At 34.8% G+C, this 18,096-nt stretch overlaps 1 protein-coding gene and 1 long non-coding RNA gene across 14 annotated transcripts; one reads left to right on the top strand and one right to left on the bottom strand.

Moving 5' to 3' along the window:
• The first annotated feature begins 8 nt into the window (after positions 1-8).
• LOC122534757 lies at positions 9-5,733 on the top strand. Its single transcript, XR_006307983.1, has 3 exons — positions 9-256; positions 2,448-2,612; positions 4,969-5,733. It is a non-coding gene; the product is annotated as an uncharacterized LOC122534757 (long non-coding RNA).
• A 457-nt stretch (positions 5,734-6,190) lies between these two features.
• LOC122534753 (fibroin heavy chain-like) lies at positions 6,191-13,546 on the bottom strand. Of its 13 annotated transcripts, none has more exons than XM_043665694.1 (6): positions 13,351-13,546; positions 12,693-12,947; positions 11,395-12,429; positions 8,299-10,183; positions 8,138-8,217; positions 6,191-7,455 (listed from the first exon to the last, which is right to left on the bottom strand). In XM_043665694.1, exons 1-6 carry the CDS (start codon positions 13,418-13,420, stop codon positions 7,244-7,246), a joined length of 3,537 nt encoding a protein of 1,178 aa, XP_043521629.1. In that variant the 5' UTR covers positions 13,421-13,546; the 3' UTR covers positions 6,191-7,243. The 13 variants fall into 13 exon arrangements, with proteins under 13 accessions (XP_043521629.1, XP_043521626.1, XP_043521628.1 ...); XM_043665691.1 differs by having other exon boundaries at positions 8,138-8,313; positions 8,356-10,183; XM_043665693.1 differs by having other exon boundaries at positions 8,138-8,737; positions 8,810-10,183.
• Between the last annotated feature and the right edge of the window lie 4,550 nt (positions 13,547-18,096).

Below are 18,096 nucleotides of genomic sequence, written 5' to 3'. Positions count from 1 at the left end.
GTTATTCAAAGATGACACTCGTAGTTCTGTAATTCCCGGAGATCACCGACACGCTTGTCATTGGCTTCCTAAACAAGTTGACGGCCTTATGATTCAAGGACGATCAGAAGTGGATTACAAAAGAGTGCTAGCCGCCTCTGGGGATGCTAATTAGCCTAAACTAACCGCTTCGGGGAATTACCAATACGTAGCAGGAAAGAGAGAAGAATAAAAAAACAAAAAAGTAAACGAGAGAAAGAGAGAACGATATAAAGAAGTAAGTATTATTATTGGAAGAGTGGATGGTGTAAGTCAATGATTCTTAGGATCATGTTTTATTCAGCGTTCTTTGGGGATTTTCGACGTTAAATCTGTCGCTTAGATAATTAATGATTTGCCTTGCTCGTACGAGATTTCTCTCGCTCGTAAACATCTCGACCTGATAGTGAAAATCGATGGAATAAAAAATATTTTTGATGCGTTAATGTTATTTTAATGATGTTATTTTAATGAACGTAATTACCATTTAGAAATATTCAGATACTAGATATAAGATCAGAAAGATGATATTTTTATTGTATTTCTAAAATTATCGTTGAAGAATGTTTCTTTAGTATTTGTTGTTAAAAATTCTCTGCTAAATTTAAATTTAAACAATATATTGGCATTACTGAAGTCTTATAATTATATTGCTTTATATTATTTGTGTAATCCTGTAACCCTATAGTACGAATTTTCCCGTAAAAATAATGAATAATAACAAATATACCGAACGAGTCATAAATCATAGTAATAAGGAGATTATCTTACTGTCTAAAAATTTACAGATCTCTGTGGAAAATCCTGTTTTTTTGTCAGATAAAATTATTTTATTAAAGATACTGATATTTATTTATAAAGTGTTTACTATTTAAATTAAATTTATGATTAAAATAATGTAGGATTTATGTACCTGCTCATTTTTTAAATGTAAAATTGATGGATGCGCTAAAAATAAGTATGTATGTATTCTGTATTGTTTGTTCTTTATCTTTTGTCATAATTCTTTACTCAATTTACTAAACTAAGAAATATATTTGCATCATTCAAGTTCCTATACTAAATGTTCGACGCTTTATAAAATCAACATGAATTTTTAGAATGTAGTTTTTAGAAATGTTATTCAATAACTTCAAGATTAAACAAGCACACTTAATTTGATTCAGGTTTCTCTGCGCGGAAATAATTTTAGTCAATTAATATCAATTATTATTTTCATCAATATTTATTAACCGTGTATGATTGAGATGAAATCGAAGATCGAAATTAATCTTACAATAGAGTTTATACACAACTTATATAAAATATACAATAACTTAAAATTATACATATAGAAATTTTGTTTACAAGTAGAGACAATTGAAAATAAAAATTACGTTAAAATATTATACATATTTATCCAAAGTTTATAGCGAAATATAGTAGAGTTAAAAATAATCAGTCGTACATTAACATCAGTCTTGTATCTCTCCAAAATTATTAATAAAAGCCTTTGTACAAAATTTTACCTATATCTATAATAATAATTATAATTATTGACAATTATAGATAATAATAATAATAATAATAATAATAGGAATGTTTATGTATACATGTACATTATCAGTCGAATATTTAAATACATGTTTCATGCGTGAAATCTAATGTAACTCCAACTCAACCTAATCTTACGTTGGTTGTTTAGTTTTTGTAATAAGGAAATTCACGAATGTGTTACAATTGGTTGTCTTGAAAACATATTCCGAAAATCATCAAAATCAGTGATTACATTGATAATTGGAGTTAGTTTTCTTAGAAGCTAAATTAATTAAGAAACTAAACTAAAATTAATTAAGAACCTAAATCATACCTTCGACAACATATTTCAAAGTCAAATTATATTTATGATTCTAAATAAATATCATTTCTTCATCTAGAATATTAAGAAATATTCATAAAGAAATGAATATATTTATTATCGTATAGTAGATCCAAAAAATATGCGAATAATATTAACATGTAACTATTAAAGTAAGTATAACATCCAAATGTACTAAAATTGAAACCAAAATTTTGATCAGTGCTGTGTATGTGTACATTATATATTTTCTATTTAAATAGTTATATTATCATCAAATCATTATTCATATAACTTACTTCGTAAATATGAAAGAAATAAAAGTCAAATCTATAATAGTATAGACTAGTTAAAATTGAAAAGTTAGAATTAAAATTTTCAGTTCATCAACTTGTTTTACTTCTCAATTTTATATAATTTTCGTCTTATCTATATAATTATTTCATTTTCCTAATCTGATTACAAATTATATAAAAATTTGAATTGAAAATTTATATTAAAGATATTAAATTTCTAGTAGATTTTTATTATCAATCATACACACACGCACACATAATTTAATTTATGTAAATAAGATTTGCTGTTTTTACAGATAATAATTTGATATGCCCATCTATTGTGGTGTGTCGATATTCAGCTACGGATTTATGTGAACGATGATTGATATGATTAGAAGTTTGGGATTTGACCGCAACATAATTTAATGGCATTTAAATTTGCATAATTCATTGACACGTACACTGAGAAAGAATTCATGGTAAGTCATTAGGAAATTAAAATCAATAAAGTATTGTTCAAAAAGAGGTGCAAGTTAAAATTTACTTGCCTTTTTTTAACCTGGTGTGCAAATGGTAAAATCTTCTTTTTTTCACACTCATTGTCACTCTCCACCGTTTCAGCTCTTTTATCTTTATCTGGAAATTTATTAAATTTAAATATATTTTAACATGAAGCAATTAGACTATTTTTAGTTAAATTGCACCATTATTTAATTTATCACTTATTATGAAAAAAGTTATATGCATCAGATCAATAAAATTTATTATGAAAAAAGTTATATGCATCAGATCAATAAAATTTAATTAATTTTATTTATAATTAATATGTAAATAATTAAATATAAATTATAGTAATTATACAATTTAATTATAATAATATATTAATGTTATTATAACTATATACTAAATATAATTGTTAATTACTTTTAATATTAAATTAATTTCTCAATAAATTTTACTAATTTAATATTAATATACAGTTTTCGTCTCATAAGCGATAAATTAAATGATGAGGAAACTTAATATTTTAAAAAGTATTCGAATTCTTAAGAATTAAGGTAATAAATATTGAAAATTCGTTTCAATTACTATGTATAGTGATATAATAATTAAATGTTATCTATATTTAAATATTTCGGTTTCAAAGAAAAGAAAGAAGATATTACGCAAAATATACACAAACTTACACACGTTCTAAATACACGCACTCACTTGCATTAAACTTATTAAAATTTGTTGAACACTGTTACTAACAAAAGTCGTAGTAAATTATAAATAAAAGACACCTACTTGTATTGAATTTCATTTGTCGTATACTTCGCGCAGCAGCGAAAAATAACAGGAATATTAGGACCTTCATCCTCGAAATTCTAACGCAGAACTGAGTACATCAGGATTTCTAAGCTTCTTTTTATAAAAGTTGTCCGTTTCCAAAAGATGGAAGGTTTTGACCCTTCTAAATTGGATCCTCTGACCTGGACACAATACTCATCCCTTCCTGAAATTTTCCGAAATTTTTAGCCGTACCTAAAACCCAAGTACAGCGTTTGGAAGTAATAAAATAATGGGAACGGTATTTCCTTGAGAAATCTTTCCTTATTGACAGTGAGATTTGAAAAAGACAATCGTAAGGAGACTCTAGTATAATTCCCGAGGCGTGGTTAATTTTTGATAGTGAAAAATTTCAAAATTGAAAATGGTAGTATTTGAAAGTGTTTTACTTATAGAAAATACATATACGTCGAAACTACGTTATAAATAATGTAGTTACTGTAAGCGAAAACACGTTGAATTAGGAATCTAACGTGTTTGTCAGGTCACCAACCGTCAGCGCGAAACAAACACTGTGTATCGCCCTGACAATAAAAGAAAAGTGTATCGCTCAACGTTAGAATCCGACGAGCAGTTAGCGTCCGACCTTTAAGGAATATATTTGAAACTACATTTTGAAAACAGTAGTTAGACTTTAGACTCCACGTTTCTTAAGAATCCTCTCACATTACTTTTCACTTTTAATTATACCTATATTATACAAAGAAGATTGTAAAATGTTTGGGGAACACTTCTCTAATACAATCTTTGATTTATTTATTTAATCTTGCTTTTCTTTCAATTGGAAATGTCTCTAGAGAATTTTTTATTAATATTTCTGAAAAATTTGTCTCTTAACGATAGAAAAAGTTTCCCTGAAGAATTTTTAACGATGTAGAAATATAATTAAAAAGGATTTAGTTAAATGTAAGGTAAGATAAAATATCTTTTTAAATGACATAAATGACATAGATAATGAAATTCTTGATATCATAAATTCTGACATCATAAATTCTTGATATCATAATGATTTGACATCGTACAAAGGTGCGACTAGATAAGAAATTTTCTCCTCTTTGATTGCTGTTACACGAGTGTCATTAAAAAGAAATTAAAATAACTAGATATGATCGATGCTAATAGATTTATGCATTAATGATTTCATTGGAATGCCAGTAATAGATATGATTATTGAGAGATATGATAAAGGAAAGATTATATAAAGCAATAATTCTATCTGAGAAGAATTCAACGTATTGCATTGGAAGTGTTTTTATTAATATCTCTCGGGAACTAATAAATATCCGAATTAAAAATTTTATATTTGAGGTCTCATCTCTTTCTCTCTACTATTCCCTCAAAATTTCTATCCATAGCAATAATATAAATTCACAAAGCCATTGAACACTATCATTTTCTCATTATTTTCTTATATACAGATAGATGAAATATATAGTTAATAGGTAAAATAATAATAGATGCTGACCATTTTAGAAATAATTAATTTTTTCTATATTGTTACAGAATTTGAACGTGCTTGTACGCGCCGCGCAAATCTCACAAGTGTAGAATCATCAAACAATTAAAAAATGTTTAAAGAAAAATTGAAAGAATTGACAGAATTGTTCAAAGTCTTTAGCTTCATTGGTTGAGTAACAATTCCACACTCTTACAGTTTACTGCTTCGAAATTAGTCTATTTTTATGAATCAATTGTCCTTGGACAATTCGCCAATGATATATGAGGTTGAAATTTACAACCTCACCACGGGAACGTCGCATCATTATAAGATATGATAATAGCTGGAAACTCCGTGAAGATGCGAAGTAAATGATACCCGATGCAAAAACGATTGTCGGTAATTATACGTAAATTACAACATTCGTATTCATGGATATCAATAAGAGGAGGCAAGTACACCGACATATCCTGATATATCTCAGTTTGTTGCTTCAGCGTTTTTGTACGTCTCTATCCGTTCTTCTAACACTTCTTAAATCGCTTATGTATAATAATTTAAATATAAAGTATTTCGTATCATAAAATTCTGATATTTAAGATAATAGAAGCTGTATTCAAATTCAGATTTAACCCTTAACATTCTGGCGATAGTTGAAAATGCTGCTTTATACATGTAAATGTGACAATACCTTGTGATACTCAAAAAGACATTTAAAATGAACATTAGTGAAAAGAAGATGGTACGGGATAGAATGTTTATATTTTGTTGTTTTGCATAGTACTATATTTTAGATTTTCTCAGTTTATCATCTTAAACGTAATACAGCCTCTCCTATATGAATTTCTATTTTTTCAATGTCTTAATATTAGAATGTTAGACTATTCGAACAGAGTATCTGCTAGTAACTGGGAGATCATCTGCTACTTATTAGAAAATTTATTTTCCTCTTCCTTGTTTATAGTATGTTAAAAATCACCTATTATTACAAAATTTAATAAAAATACTACTGGTAACTTAATTTTGGACATAAGGGATTAAATTCAAATTCAAATTCAATTCGATTATATTTAAATTCATATTCAAGCTGAAATTTGAACTTAAATATTCGAATCCAGATGACAAGATATTTAAAAATTTTACTAGAGAAATACAGGAAAGATTTTCTACATTTGTTGTCTTTAGACTCATAATTTTTAGTAACATGGTATTCAGATTCAGAAAATCTAAAAAATTCGAGTTTCGTTAAAATTCGCCGATCGCAAAGAAAAGAATAAACAGAAGTTATTACTCGTTGCCAATGATCTATATGTATTTTGTCTATGAAACACAGTGTTATATGTATCATTTCAAATAATCGATAAATGAACTATACTCTTGTCCGATGGAGTTCACAGGAGGTCACAATGCCATTCATTTGCTTATGAACTAATATAAAAATTGTCTCTTATTATCAACGATAATAATTAGAGCGCTGCAACATAATTCAATGTCGTTCAAGTACAGATAAAACGTTATCTCGAACTTCAGTGCTACCATAATTTACAATTAAAATAAAACATCTTCTAAACTATGCGTATAATGCCACAAAAGATAACGTTCTATCTGCTCTGGATATACTTATAGTAACATTAAAACGGGTCTAGCTAATTTTACATCGACGTAATGATTAGAGTATTATTCACCTGCGCGAGAAGATTAAAACAAAAGCGAGGAAGACACTCTGAAAAGTTTCTAAACCTACTGATATTACAAGGTTCGGCGAGACAATTATGTCAATGAACACAAGCGTAATACGCGATATTAACATTAACAGAAACCGAGAGAGACATCAAGAGTTCGGTTCAAACGGAGAACGTTCGCCTTCATATATTGGCAAGAAGGATATCACAAGTGACAATAAATTCGCCTTTTTTACAAAATAAAACAGCTCGATTCGACAACCTCCGATGGTATACACGTTTGTTTTGTGAGGAAGAACGAGGCGCAATAAAACTCGTTGCGTAACGAGCAAAACCGCGAAACACACAATTACAATTACAATTTATATTCAATCTCTCTTACAATATCACGATTCTCGTCGTGATTCTAATCGTCTTGCATCGGCGATCGATGAGTCGATCATCGTTGATCGATGTATCATTAACTCTTGACTTGTTGGTGTGTTTCAGATCTTGCAAGCTGTGCCACGTGTACGAGTCACGTGCTCGCGCATCAGAAATGTTCTAAAACCTTCAGAGTGATGGCACAATCCATGATGTTCGACTTTTTTCTTTTTTTTTCTTTTTTTTCTTTTGTCTTTTCCATGGTTAAATGGTTCGAATAAGTGGAATCGGACGATTAATTGAAGACGAGCATGCTTCTCGTGTCTATGTTGGCGGCGGCGTTGCTGGAAGCAGAACTGTCACCGGATCCCGATGCTTGGCTAGACGCTTGTGCATTCGCGCTGGCTCTTCCGCTTCCGGAGGCGGACGATTTAGCGGACGAGCTGCTACTAGCAAAGCCTCCATTGGTGTACGAGTTGGACTTGGCGTTCGAAACAGCGCTGGAGCCTGAGGAAGGGAGACGTAATCATTTAATTAGGACCAAGCCTGATTCAACTGCCTTGACCATAATCGATGCTGTCGTTTCGGCACTGGCGGACGTGCCTATGAAAGCAATAGCAAATAATAAACAAGTTAGGCATGTAAAGCTATGAATGCGTGGTTAAAGAAGTTTGGAAGCTTATCATTCTCTAGGATGGAACAACGATTATTTCTGAATTGCAATTGTTTCCTTGTTAAAAGTTATTATTGAAGATGTCAATTAACACTAGATTATTTCCTGGTAAAGTTGAATGCATAAAATTGAACGTGCCTGCTGAATGAATATAGTGTTTGTTAATATATAAGGATTTCTAATGTAGCTAACAAGATTGTTGAAAACTTTAATCTTCATCCTTCTAATGACTCTCAATCACGAATGAAACACGAAATGTGTAAAGCAAATGTGACATGATATTTTTATCCTTATCCCATTAAATAAATAAATACGTATTGTATAATTAGGATCTTTTTAAGTTGAATGAATCAATTTTTTTTAAAAGAAAATGTGTATTTTATAGGTCGATGAATGTTTGTAAAACTAGAAATGTCTGTAAATCTAGTGTTAAGTATGAAAATAAGTACAAGCATCTATTGCAATTCGAATCTAATAAAGCGAGAATGTAAAAAATATATAACTAAATGTATGTACCTCCGGATCCAGCTCCTGATCCAGCAGTAGCGGAAGCTTCAGCTTTTGCATTGGCACCAGCGGAAGCTCCCCCAAATCCACCAGATCCGGATCCTCCAAATCCACCGGATCCAGATCCTCCAAATCCACCAGATCCAGATCCTCCAAATCCACCAGATCCAGATCCTCCAAATCCACCGGATCCAGATCCTCCAAATCCACCTGATCCAGATCCTCCAAATCCACCGGATCCAGATCCTCCAAATCCACCAGATCCAGATCCTCCATATCCACTAGCTCCAGTTCCAAAGCCACCAGATCCACCGATTCCAGCCGATCCACTACTTCCAGCGTTTGCCGAAGCATCAGATTTGCTTGTCGAACCTGCTCCAGTTGGTCCAGACGTTCCGTAGATAGGAGCAACGTTGCTTGGACCGCCATAAATATTTCCAGTTCCAGTAGCTCCAACGTTTCCTCCAGAGTTTCCGGTAGCACCGTTGCCAAAAGCTGGTCCATAACCACCAGTGCCTCCTGCGTTGGCTGATGCGGTAGCTTTGGCATTAGCTCCAGCGGAAGCACCACCTTGTCCACCACCGTATCCAGTAAGAGCTGGTCCAGAACCTCCGAAACCAACACCTCCAGCATTGGTACCAGCGCCAGTTTTGCTTACTCCACTGGCTCCAGGACTGTAAGTTCCATAAATGGGAGCACCCTTTGTTGGTACACCGTAGTTACTGCCAGAGCTTCCAGCACCAGCACCAGCACCAGCACCAGCTCCACCTTGTCCACTACCGTATCCAGTGAGAGCAGGTCCAGTACCTCCGATGCCACTTCCAGCACTTCCAGAACCAAATCCAGTGTTTCCAGCGCCAGCGCCGGCGTTAGCTCCAGCACCAGCGTTAGCTCCAGCACCAGCGTTAGCTCCAGCACTAGCTTTGTTTATTCCACTAGCTCCAGGACCGTAAGCTGGTCCAGGGGTTCCATAAATGGGAACACCTTTTATTGGAACACCGTAGTTACCGCCAGTGCTTCCAGCACCAACACCAGCTCCACCTTGTCCACTGCCGTATCCAGTAAGAGCAGGTCCAGTACCTCCAATGCCACTTCCAGTAGCACCAGCTCCTCCAACACTTCCAGCACTAGCGCCAGCATTAGCACTAGCGCCGGCATTAGCTCCAGCACCAGCTTTGCTTACTCCACTGACACCAGGACCATAAGTTGGTCCAGAAGGTCCGTAGATTGGGGCACCCTTTGAGGGAGTACCGATTACAGGAGTTTTGTCAATCGGTAGATTGTATCCTCCGCCAATTCCAATTGCCCCAGCATTTGCTGCAGATCCAGCACCCGCTGATCCTGCAACCGGTCCATAATTTCCTAGCCCGCTACCCTGACTAGGATATGTTGCAGGAACGTCTTTAACTCCAGTTGTCGCTCCGCTATTGCCATTTGTCGGGTTTACATGTGTCACGAAATGTCCAAGTCCGTGAGAAACTCCGTCTTGGGCTCCACCGCTGAGGAAGGGATTATTCGCACCGATTTGTCCTTGAGAGCCTCCAACTGCTCCAGCGTTAGCGCCAGCACTTGCAACGGCGTTCGCACCAGCGTTTGCATTGCCAATGGAGCCTGCATTTGGCGATCCTTGAGTTTGGTGACCAGACAGGAATGGATTGGACGTTCCAATGGGAGCTTGGGAACTGCCTGGGTAATAGTTTCCATTATGAGCTGGCCCTGATGTTCCTGGATACGCATTTCCATTGGCAATGGCTCCTGCATTAGCATTCGCATTAGCATTAGCGGCTGCGTTGGCGTTTCCCTGAGAAGATCCACTTAAGAAGGGATTGCTTGCTCCGATAGAGGTCGGAGCACTTCCTGGATAGTATCCTGATCCTTGAGCAGGAGCTGAAGGTCCGGAATAACCGCCACTGAGGCCACCATTGGCGTTGGCATTGGCGTTTGCAGTTGCAATGGCATTAGCATTCGCGTTTGCGTTGGATCCTGCCTGGCCAGTCGGATAGTTGGGCTGATAGCCGTTTGGTTGATAGTAGCCACCCTTTCCAGACCCACCTGCTGGAGAAAGATATCGATAAGTTAAACGAAAATGATTTTATCATGAATCAATCGTGAAAACAATTTATAATACGTGCAAAAGTGACACATAAATGTTACTATTGTGCTTCAACATTTAAAAGTAAGGTAAAACTCACGTCTAGGGGATGACGATGACCTTCACGTATGTATGTATATTGTCAAAGACATACTCCTGAGGTAATTTTTCAGGAGGTTAGTTTTATATTAAGAAATTATCAACAAACAATATTTACAGAATATAAACTATATACAAAATATTTTACTATAAGATTGATATATGTATATTTGAAATATTATGTAATGATATATGTAATATGAAATATTTGTATGAAATCTCAAATATAAAATCTCCACTGCAACCCTAGCCCCAATTAAACCAATCCAAACCTCACCTAACTTATCGTGTAACTTATCAATTAAATTCAGAACAATTAAAGTAGTCTGAATTATCCCGGAGATATATTAAATTAGGTTTGTTTTAATTATTCCTAGTTGAGGGGGGTAGTATGTCTATCAGTTTAATAAAAAAATTTCATTTAGTAATAACTAAATATTACGACGAATATCAACCTTATTGCAAAGTCAATCTCCTCTTGGGATTTCTTTTTAATAATTAATAACTTGTTAGAGAATAAACATGCGACCTGTTGTTATTCAGGAAAGTGTTCTTGGCAACATTTGTGAAAGTCAAGATCATCGGAGCTGCCTCTCTTGAACGTAAGTTTCACCAAAAGTAATTAATTTTCCAAGGTTACTGTCATATCAGGCTGCAACAAATACTAACGCTACATGTTAATCAACGTAAGACACAAGTAAAACGGAACCTCATCTCCTCTGGATTATTAACAATTCATACAAACTCTACGGGTGTCTCGAGGACATTAGTATGGATTCGAGGTACAAAACAGGGACAACAATCTCCTCGATCTTCCAAGCAGGGATATTCTTTTACAAGATGTGTCAGTGCATCGATGCGTCATCGCGCCCATTTACACATCGCGATCTATCGATCACTTTCACACTCAGTGAAACTACAGGCGACAATTAAATCAACAGTGCAATTAAATCGACGGTGATCACGATCGACACTCCTCTCCAGCGTGAAACCGTGTGCTCCTTAACCACATGTACACGGTACAACAGATGCGAGTCAACTGTACACCATCCAACTTTCGTTCGAGCGAGCTCACCTTGACCATGCTGCGGCGACTCCTCGACCACGATCACGATGACGTCGGGTTCTGGACCACGACCAGGTCGTGGATACCTCGGCCTACCGCGCGGTGGTTCGTCCGCGACAATCACTGGTATTACCTCTCCGTTGTTGGGAGGATGACGAGGGATCTGCGGGGGTTGTCGAACTGGAGGCTTCGGATGGACGATTATTTGGGGACGTCTGTGATGATGCTCCATAGGAGGAGGAGGAGGAGGAGGAGGAGGAGGATAAGGACGTACAGGTGACATGTCAGGCAGAGAGATCACTTGTATCTCACGATCGTGCCCTTCGAAAGGATATGGAGAACCGATTACTGGTTTAGGTGGTTGCATTTGAGGAACGAGAACGACACTACCGCCGGCGACCGCGTTGCTTTGAACACCTCCTGGAGAATAATAGCCAATCGGCAATCCCGCGCCACTGTCCGTTTTCAAATTGCCCTGTACACCTGTATTGCTCGGGATGATTCCCGGAGAGTAGTAACTGCTCGGTGATCTTGCACCGCCGATATTATTCGATTTCGCATTTGCATCGACAGTCGGGCGGAGAGTGATCTGAATTCGTCCGGGAGGAGAATAGTAGTCGCCGGGAGATCTCGATCCGCTGATTGAATTTGCCTTCGCGTCTGCGTTCGCATTAGTCTGAAGACTTCCAGGGGTGTAATAGCCACCTCCGCCATTGTTCAACGCAGTTTTACCATCCGCGTTCGTATTGGCAACTATGTCGGCCGGAGCGTATTGAGGGGAATAATAACCGGTCGGTGATGCACCGCTATTAGAGATGGCATTGGCATTCGAATTCGCGTTGGCGTTCGAGTTTGCGTTGATGTACGCATTAGCATTTGCACCGGCGCCTGCGACGGCGTTCGCGCCAGAATTACTACCGTGATTCGCGTTCGTGATCGGCTGAAAACCGTCGTCGGCGTTATCGTATTCTTGGAAGCTCGTCGGACCGTAGTCGCCGCCACCGATGTTAGAATTATAATCTGGCCCTGTAGAACCGGCGTAACCTACGCCCAAAGAAAATTCAACGCTTTTTACGCGATCGAGACAACGCTCGGGCGATCAAAACAACGATTCTTGTTGAAGAATCTCGCTTCTGACATAAGAGAATTCCTACGACTACGAGAAAGATGCTCGACGTAGACATTCGCTTGTAATAAAAGGATGTCAAATTTAAAATATCTGCCTGCACAGAATATTTCGTTCCGCGAAATGTTCTTTAAAATACTGTTAAACGATTATTATAGTATTCTTTTATATTAAAAACTACCTTGGGCAGATGCACTGGCGTCAGCCTTCGCAGAGGCTCCCCCGGTGGACTGGGAATTCGCGTTGGAAGTTGCAACACCGTTGCCTTGAGCCGTTGCTGAGGAGGTGGCTATGCTGCTCGAAATCGAGAGTCCTCCTAATTGCAGATTGGACCCGAACGAACGTGAATTGCTCGAGCTCTGTGGTTCCTTAGATAACAGACCCAATGGATCCAACACACCGTGTTTGCGATTCTTTATTAAATCTAGGAGCACGCCTGTGAAATAAAATTAACGCCTAAGTTTTAATAAAGTAACCAATAGGAAAGGATTAAATTAGATGCTAACATAGTTTCTTTCCTTTTTCTTGAAAAACATTCCGAGAAAAATTACAAATAAAATTGTAACACTCAGAGAACGAAAATTAGAGTGTACTTTTATTCATTTTCTAAATGTACGATAAACAATTAAGTTCCTTGCGAAAATATGAAAGAAAGAAAAGAGACTACAAAATTAAGACACTTAAAGGACGAGAATAATTGCGTTCAAGAACGTTAGAGCGTATTTTCTAAGACACTCTTTGGATAATTAATTCTCGGACCGATTCTGTTTCATCACCTTTAATCTTCATTTTAAGAACCGGAAGTACACGAGGTCCAAATATACTCGACAAAAACTCACCAGGTTCTGCTGACGAGCTTCCCAGGTACAAGAGTACCAACACTGGCACAAAACACTTAAGAGATCGCATGTTCCTCTGCACTGTGCGAAGAAAATACACGAAATCCACAGAAACCTTGTCTTGCTGACCGTCGCCGCTGCTTTATATTGATAATCGCCGTGGTCGAAGAGTCAAGTACGACTGAAACTGTTGAACGAGACAACAACTTATATACGATGAACCGGGGGATTTTACGTCGGTCAATAAATGATCGTTATTCCCTGCTGACCGTTACTTTTTCCCATTCTCTTTCCTTTCTTATTTCGAAACGATATAAGATCGAAATTTTCGATCGAAACGTCGTCGGTGATACCTGCGGATCTTTCGAAAATCGTCCAAATATTCCATCGATCGATCGTCGGAAAACACTGACAGACAATAATTTCGTAGGCTGAGGACAAAACTTACGCCGGCTGGCTACGGCTGACACTGTCGAGGTCTAATCGCTTCGTCGAACCGGTTCCCATTTTTTCACGCTGGTGCATTTATCGATTTACTAAGATTTACTACAATCGAAGAAAGCGGGGAAAATCCTGGTAATTTGGGAGACACGACGCCTTTAACACGTGTGGTCCTCGGACGATTTTCTCGAAAAGGTGAATGAACGAACGTCTTAATATACGAATATAAAAATAATTTGAAACATTGGAAAATTTTAATGGCTCGGACTGAAAATGTATTAATAATCTTAGTCAGAATGTATGGCTAGAGTTAGTCAAAGATAAAGGAATAACTTATCAATAGTATTATAAATGGTATAGCAATAATAACTTTTTGAGAAGTATTTGATAGAAGATGAAAGGACGAGGCATTATGTCCTGAAATAAGTGTTTAATTATTGAGAATAATTCTGGATACCGGAAAATTGGGCAAAAAGAATGATAATTTTAGGCAACGATCTTCAAATATTTTGCAGAATATGACTAGCTAATCAAAAATAAATGTTGTAAGAGGCAATTCCTCGAAAATACATAAATTGATAGTAATTTCTTTGAAAAAAAGAGTGTATTTGATGGAAGAATGAGATATTATATTCTGAAACAAGTACTTAAATTTAGTTTTTTGAAAATAATTTTGCATGTCAGGAAATTTTAATGCGACAACTTAAGCTGAAAAGTAGTAATTTTAAGAGACAATCTACAAACATTTTGCAAAATATTATCTGGCCAATGAAATTTTGATAATTTCTGCTGATTATTTTTAAAAATTCAGCATAAATGTCATAATATTCTGAAGGAATACGATTGAAGATTCTTCGACATTATATCATCGTTATATAACTGGTGATAGATTTAAAATTAAAAAAAATTATAGACACTGGCTGAAGAAACAGTGTTTAATAATTCACTGTTGGGAATCTCAATAGTCTCGTCGATGAATTAACGAAACAATTAATAACTATGAGTAACGCGTCGTGCGTGGGAGAAGGTAATAAAATTGTCGCAGAGTTAGAAAAAAATCGTAAAGATCCGGTATTTAAGTATGTCATTAACGAGTACAACACATATAACATCTGTTCGACAGTTGCTACCGTCGAAATTTTGATTTTCGGAATTGCTGTGAAGAAGTGCGTTGATATCTCTCGAGAATTGATCGATCGAAGACATGGAAAGTTCGTCGAAGTGATCGATAAAATCTCGTGACGTTCGGCGAAACTTGTTTGTGTCTTCCTACGTCTATCGATAGCCGATAATTGGAATTTTATATGTAAATAATGGCTGACGTAACAGCATTAGCATACAGGAAAATTCTGATAGCGGTATCTCTTTGTAGGAGACGATGAGAAAATATTTGAAAATAATATGACATCTTCTTCTCACGACGATAAATGTTTCTTTGTGCAAATATTAGATGAAAAGATTTATAGTAGCCGATGTTAAAATAAAGATTGGAACGTTGTAAAATCACGGAGGAAAATCCACTGTGATATGTAGAAACGGATTCCCACCGATTTGAAATTCCCATTTTCTGTTGTTTGTCGAACGCGCGAATAATCGCGAGGTGATCTTATGATCATGGCCCAATGGCTCTCGATATTCGGTCAAGGACAGTATCTGCTCGCGCAGTATCAGCAACAAATTATTTAAAAACTCTTCAATTGAATTAATTTGCAATTGCGACGAAATTTTAATATAATACGTACACTGCTGTTGACAGTTTCTTAATTCTCATATCCATTTGAAAAATAAAATCTTTCATAAATTTAATTACGTTCTGTGTCGTAGAGAACATGTTTTACCAATAATTATTGGATTTTCTTCTCGTCTTTATATTCATCACATTTACAAGACGTTTTTCATTTCCTTGAAACACTAAACATTTCAATAAATTTGTCATTTAACATTTAACAATTACCATTTAATTTTCTGTTAGTTCTTCGGTAATGTTTTATTTAATACTATTAGAATATTTTGTAAATGTATAATAATATGCATTATGTGGGTACATATAATACACTGTATTAAATATGGATACATATAACAGTTTAATTATTCAAATAATTTAAATAAATAAATATATATATCTGTTGCGTATAATCGTAAAATAATTTAACAGTAATAAGACACATTATATATCACAAATTCCTTTTCTAAAAATTGTTTTTGAGCTGCAATATGTAGGAAGATTGTTCTTTTCTTCCGTCAAACTAGGTCTTCTTCCTCGCTCCTCTTTCTCTTTCTTTCTCAGAATCCGAAATGCTATTGACGTAAGCACTAGTTTTAAAGACAAGGATATATGTGGGTGAGAGCTATCGGACATCAAAATTCTTTTGCGTAAGAACGTCGGAGTCAAGCTTGCAAAACTCGAATTCACTCACATAAAGGTTTATCATTCTCATTTAAACAATTTATCATTATCCTTCGTGAGTTTCTGATACGTAATTTTTTTAATTTTATCGACCGCTTGTACATTTGTACGATTTTGTATTTTTATGAAAATGTAATTGAAAAATAGAATCTACATAGAAAATTAAATTACCTATTAAATATTATAAGGAGTATTGTATTTTAAATATTTTATATACTTTTCCAAATGTTTCATGAATGCATAAAAATCTATTGATAAATCAATACGTCGATGCATATTGTTGAAACTTTACGAGAGATGAAGTAGCTTTACAGATTCCATTTGAATCTGCAAACTCGTATCTCCAAGGACAAGTTTAACAATTACTAACCTATCGAAGATATAATACGAATATTTATGGATAAGAAAGACATTGGTCGCAGTTATCTCCAGTTGAAATCCAAATTCATCTTCAAATCAAAGAAAAGAAGGATTTGTTTAATTTACTTTGAATTTCAAAAATATATCGAGGTTTTGAAAATTGACAAACGATCATCTTAAATCTTTGAAATCGTCTCGATTAGAAGATGACTTGGAAGAAACAGAAATAGAAATTACAAAAATTATAATAAAATCATAATTATAAATATAAAAAATATATAAATTATATATAAAATATAAAAATTATAATTAGAAAAAATTATAAGGTATAAGAAACATATAGATCTCCTTTTTTGTTATAGCGAACGTGAAATATAATACGAATATTTATGGAGAGTCACCATTATATCTAAATCCAAATGTTAACATCCATATTAAAATCCAAATACATTCTTAAATTGATCTAATCGTTCATTTTGAATCTTAAAGGTATAATAAAGATACGTGAAAAATTCTAAAGATATTTTTAAAAATAACAAACAATCATCTTATCTCTCTGAAATCGTCTCGATACTTGGAAGAAACAGAAATAGCGATTGTAAGAAGTATACATATATATAAAAAAGAAACACGTAGACCCTGTCTTTCGCTCTGACAAACGTGTTTCCGTGATCATGCAAACCAGAAATACAAACCGGTTGATATGATTGAATCCAGGGGCGAGAAATAAACCTTCAGAATGACTGGTCCACTTTATCACTTCATGTAATTCAAACTGCACGAAATATGCTGATGATTATGGTATATCTCGTTTTCCCATGAGAAAAATTAATGCGACAACTATTTCTATTGTTAGATGAACTGTGAAAACAATAATTTTCATCATCATAATATCTCGAGGAACGAACGACAGATTATCTTGCCGTGATAAATAATTCTTTTTGATGATTGTCATCCGTGCTATTATCTGCAATTACATATATCCATTGACGCCTAACAGGTAAATACAGAGGTACGAAGCTCCTCCGAGTGATTTATTTCTATGAAAGAACAATTGCGGTTTCAGTTTGTTTTCTGGAGAATCTTTCATTAAATCTTTTATTAAAAACTCAATAACTTGCGTACAATAAATGCGATTTTTATTCACATTTCCGCCGTGAAATGAAAGAAGCGATATTAAAAGCGAGATTAACAATTTCACGATTCGTGTTTGCGATTTTTATTTACATTTCCGCTCATAACTTTCGGGGCTGTACTTGTTTCAAAACTGAAAGAATTGAATAATACTTTGAACAACGGAGACTCTGTAAAGTGTCGATATTGTGTCGTAAAATGTGCATGCAATTGAACAGTTTTATTTATTTATTATTATTTAATAATTTCATTTGTTTTTATATGTATATTTATATTATGTTCTATTATGTTATATTATACTTATATTTTCAATTTATCGCCATAATAAATGCTAAGAGTTTTAACCAAGAGTTTGAAGCGAAAGTGTATCTGTAGCAATCCTGTTATTCAACATTGACACCAAG

This window comes from Frieseomelitta varia, unplaced genomic scaffold (genome assembly GCF_011392965.1).
Source record: "Frieseomelitta varia isolate USP_RPSP 00005682 unplaced genomic scaffold, Fvar_1.2 scaffold_636, whole genome shotgun sequence".
Classification (NCBI taxonomy): Eukaryota; Metazoa; Arthropoda; class Insecta; order Hymenoptera; family Apidae; genus Frieseomelitta; species Frieseomelitta varia.
Note: the sequence above shows the minus strand (reverse complement) of the source record. Positions and strands in the feature narration are given on the sequence as shown.